At 50.9% G+C, this 4,901-nt stretch overlaps 1 protein-coding gene across 1 annotated transcript in view; it reads left to right on the forward strand.

The window, feature by feature from the left end:
* Positions 1-4,674, forward strand: part of PTPRM (protein tyrosine phosphatase receptor type M) — a 749,396-nt gene extending 744,722 nt beyond the window's left edge. Inside the window, exon 32 of the mRNA XM_040632384.1 lies at positions 3,845-4,674. Within this exon, the coding sequence (XP_040488318.1) occupies positions 3,845-3,898 (54 nt within the window). The 3' untranslated portion in view covers positions 3,899-4,674. The remainder of the gene's footprint in view (positions 1-3,844) is intronic.
* Positions 4,675-4,901: the final 227 nt, after the last annotated feature.

Raw genomic sequence — 4,901 nt, forward strand, 5'->3', positions numbered from 1 at the left:
GGGGTTATGTCTCTGTGAGTATATGTGTATGTGGTTGTGTGCATGTGTGGGGGTGTGTGCGTGTGCATGCGCAGGAGCGGATGGAAGTGTGTGTGTAGGTGTGTATGTGAGTGTATGTGTGTGCATGTGTGCACGCACGTGTGTGTAGGGGTGGATGGGGGGTAGGTGTGGGTGTGCGTGTGTGCAAGTGTTGGAATGGAGGCCGTAGGCCCCAGCTGGGGAGTCAGGGAGGCACCGTGTGGCCCGTCTCTGGAGACACAGGGTGGTGGGGTCTCCCCTTCCCTTGGGCCCGGCCCTGCCACGCCGCCCCGGAGAAGCAGCCGCTGTCCTCGAGTCCTCCCTGGTCAGCCTCCCTGCATGATGAAGGAGGTAATCGTGAAAGCCCCGTGCCCTCCGCCGCCCCAGACTCTGCCGTCCTTGAGTCGGGGGCTGGCTCCCCGCTCAGCACCAGCAGAGCCCTGGCTTTGAGGAGGGCCCCGAGGACAGTTGCTGAGTGACAGCACATTTCTTCCCCGCACCCGGACCGGCGCCCATCCTGAGCGGCCTCTCGCTGCTCTTGGAACCCAGGGAGGCTGTGGCTACACACTGATGAGTCTCACTAGGGAACCGGGCACAAACTGCGTGTGGGCCTCTGAGGGAAGAACGTTTTCCCTACATTTTTAAAGGCAGAGAGGAAAGTCCTGACCCGTTCTGTCTGTAGTCAGAGACATACCGAGGTCTCATCGAGGGGTCTCCTTGGCTGGTTACATCCTGGGAGCTTCAAAGCAGACGGCCCCGCCTATGATGATTGGCACACTGGGGACCGTTTGACCCTCCGGGCAGGGGCATCCGTCAAAAGGGTTTTTCCAGACTCTGGGACCTGTCAGCACTGGATCCAGATGAAATTGTACAAGTTGTTTTAGGTTCAAAAAGCAAGTGCATCGGGGAGGGCACTGCTGCCCCAGGTGAGCCGTGAGGACTGCTTTCTGAATCTGGGGCGCTGCCCGTGCCCAGAGGGACTGCAGGGCCCCGAATTCCTCAGACACGGGCACAGCTCGAGTCCTTCAGGGAGCTTCCCAGAGCCACTTGCAGGCCTTGTGGCCTTGGGACGTCCTCACTGAGTGAACAGAGTGGGGAAGTGGGGGGTTGGAAACAGAACCTCGCTTGCAGGTGCCTCTTTAGCATTCGCTTTCTCCCTCTTTGGGAGAACAGGGGGTGAGGCTGCAGGGAAGGTGGGGTTGGGGGCTTGGGAGGGGAGTAGCTCGCCGCCCTGGTTCCGGTCCTGCCCAAGGACGACCCCTGCTCATGTCACTTTTTCATGCCCAAAGCCAGCTAATGTTGCCCAGATCAGGAGAACTTGGGACCGAGGCAGAAATATTCTTTTTCGTCCCCTGAAGCACAGGGATAGCTTGTGTGGCTCAAGTATACCGCTCAAAAAGCAAGCGAGCTGAGAGAGGAAACCGCAGAAGACTGGCCTGTGCCTGGCGATCGAGGGTAATCAGTTTCCAGCACAGGGGGATTTCAGGCATTTCCTGAGGTGCTTGGGGGAGGGCACGCAACAATGTATGGTCTTCCTTCTCACTCCGTTTATTTTTCTGATGCAGAAGCCAGTCATCACAGACTCTACTGGGATTGACAGTTTGCTTAGGAAGGATGAGGTGATGGCGAATTCATTCTGAAAATTGTAGTCATGTCTGGGACGGGGCAGCTTCGGGGATTTCCAACACAGCAGCCCCTTAGCAGTGAAGCCTGAAATCCTTTTGGGGTTGTGGCTGGAGGCCAGCAGCTGTATAATGCTCTAAATGCACGATCGTCTGTTGAAAGGACGGCTTGTAGTAGGCACTGAATTGCACGGTTAGGTTTATGCGAGACCATGTCTATGCAGTAAGTAATTGGATCTCTCAGATTTCCGTGATAAACATTAATTGTCTCCGTGAAGGAGGCAGGAGAACAGGGTTGACCACTTTGTAGTTAACATGTCAGCCTGGCGATCTGACAACATGGCCTTTTAGAATTTTGAAATACAAATGGTTTCTTTTAAATATTTTGAAAATGAAAGTATCAGATCCTGAAATATGAGTCAGAAAGCTCTGGTGAAGACGTGTGTTCAGTTCTCTTGGGCGTACACCTAGGAGTGGAATTGCTAGGTCACTCTTCCATGGATTTTCCGCAGTGCTGCACCTTTCACAGTCCCACCAGCAGCATACGGGCCTCTGGTTTCTCCTCGTCCTCACCGCTCGTTATTGTCTGTCTTTTTTTATCTTAGCTGTCCTGGTGGGTGCTGCTACCGATGCTTTACTCTGTGGCCCCTCTAGGATGTTGAAATGGTCTGTTTGCTTCCTGTCTTCCCCTGCAGATTGTAAATTCCCAAAGACCCAAAGCTGCGTCTTAAACTCCCTAGTCTCTAGACTTCAGTGTTTATTGGGTTGAATCAAATGCTGCTAAACCCTTATTCTGTCATCATCTGCTCATATAGCCAACGTTTGACTCCCCGCCCCCAACTGTATGTCAGGTTCTGTGCTAAACGCTGGTGTATTACACACAAAGGAATAAAGTATGGCTCTTGTCTTCAAATAAATAGGTTGGACCTGTGGGGCCTATAGAGAAGAAAATGTAGGTGAAGACAAGAAAATTGCAATGACTGATTAATTAAGAGGCACATATCCCGAAAATGGAAATTTAGTTTTAATCAATTTGGCAAACCCAAAAAAATAAGAGATCCGTTTCCTTGGTTGCGGCCATTGTGTTGGGTAGTGAGACCGTGGGGTGCACTCTTACATCTTGTGAAAGCTTATCTCTTACGGAGATGGGAAGAGAGCCTTCTAGATGCTGAACCCATCTGTCCGAGCTGCTGAGCTGCTCCCAGGCAGCCCATAGAAGCACCCTCTGCTGCTGTGTCCCTCTGCCTGGCTCAGAGGCCACACTCAGGTCCAGCACACCACACAAACGCGGGTGCAGAATGCCCTCTCCTAACACCTGAGACCCCAGCTGGGCCAGGACCTCATGCAGGTCTTCCACAGGGCAAGGTCCATGATCTGAGAAAGCTGTGCTCAAGAAAATGCCTTCACTGCCCGATTAACAGCTGACAGGTGGCTCCCAGGGCGTCTCCAACACTTCCCCTCTGGGCCTTTCCTTATCCAGTTCTCCTACCTCGAATGCCTGTTTTAACCCCCGCTAGGAGTTAGCAGTTAGTTACCTGCTACCCCTTTGCAGGTCCTCCCTAGGAAGTTCTCCTCCCTCCTCCACTGCACCCATGTCCGGGGACCATCCGTGGGCCCTGCTCAGCTCTGCGCGGTGTGTTATCATTGGATACCGCTCTCAACCTCCTCATTGGACCCCGGACTTCCCAAAGCCAGGGACCAGGTCAACGTGCTTGGTACTTAAGAGGTGCTCGATAAATTCTCATAAAATGGAAGACTCCCTGCTGACTGGAAGTCGAGGGTATAGTTGGGCCAGGAGTGACGCGTTTATTTGTTGAGGCCCTTGTACGAGCAAGTCACAAAGTTGTTTCCCCCGGACTTCAGGTTTCCCCCCAGCTCTTGGTTTTCCCGTCCTTTGTGTTCCGGATGTTGACGTACAGGTAAACATACATGTGTGGACAAACCTGCATGTGTTCCAGTTACGCAGAACTTTCCAGGAATTCTAGTGAAGGTAGATGGCAAAGTACCTTTCATCAGGCCTTGTGGGGAACGTCTCCAGACAGCGGATGCGCTTGTGGTTCACAACCATGACTTGCTGATTCATTTCTGATTCAAATCCTTCTCGGTGTGATTTCTTCCAATTAAAACCCTGATCTGGCATAATTGCTTTCATGGCACCGGCCTTGGATATCACAGAGCTGACATCTTCTGCTTCTGCTTTCCAGGACCAGTACAAGTTCTGCTACGAGGTGGCCCTGGAGTACTTGAATTCTGGCTGACGCACGCCAACCCTTTCAGCCCACAGAGCCAAGACGTTCCACGGTGTTTGTGTCGATGAGATGAGGACTTCTCAATATGCTTATTTTGCTTTGCATAATTGGCTCTTTTTAAGAGCCCAAGAAAGCGTTTCTAAAACTGCTTTGCACTGCCCAATTCCCAGCAATGCTGCTGCCTGACGGAAAAACACACACCCGGCAGAGTCGTCGAATACTGTCCTCCTGGGCATCGGCTTGTTAGAGCAGCGTAGACATCTGGTAAACTGAAGAGCACAATTATATTCTTATGAAGGAATTTGTACCTTTGGGGTATTATTTTGTGGCCCGTGAACCCTTTGTTATTGTTACGGCTGAGTGTACATTTTGTTTTGTGGAGAATGCTACCTGGCATTATGATAATATATTATTTTAGTTAATATTTGTATTTTAACATGTTGCATAATATAAGCTTATGTACCTTTCCAAGACTAACAGATAAACGTATTATGAACAAAGATATGTTGTATGAGTTGTTTCTATCAGATTTGTATTGTTTCCGAGGGAAAAGCTTGGGAAGAAGTCAGTTCGAAAATGCAAAGCTCGACGATAAGGTTCACAGATCCAAAGCTCTTCCCTGTGTTTATATTGTAAATATTTTTGATTTCATCAAATTATTTATTCATTAAAAGAAATTTTTGTGAAGCACAGTGAGTGACAATCATTTTTATGAAGCGCAGGAAATGATTGATTGTACGATGTGACCTTGTGTGAACTCTTTCTCAATAAATAAAGACCCGTGACCAGTCTTGCTGTATTCCTGCTGTCCCAGCACCCCGGCGATGGGGGCAGCTCCGGTCACCCCAGGCCACTGGCAGACAGATGGGGTCTGTTGGCCTGGAGCAGGTAGGGTTGGGAGTTTCGAGAGAGAACTTCTGTCAGTGAGAAATCCTGGCCATCCTGGGAGCCTTCCCGGGGCTGAGGAAGCACAAGCCCCAGAGCTGCCCGGCCCCTCACCTGGTGGGCACAC

The sequence above is a fragment of the Ursus maritimus genome, unplaced genomic scaffold, assembly GCF_017311325.1.
Source record: "Ursus maritimus isolate PB19 unplaced genomic scaffold, ASM1731132v1 scaffold_18, whole genome shotgun sequence".
NCBI lineage: Eukaryota > Metazoa > Chordata > Mammalia > Carnivora > Ursidae > Ursus > Ursus maritimus.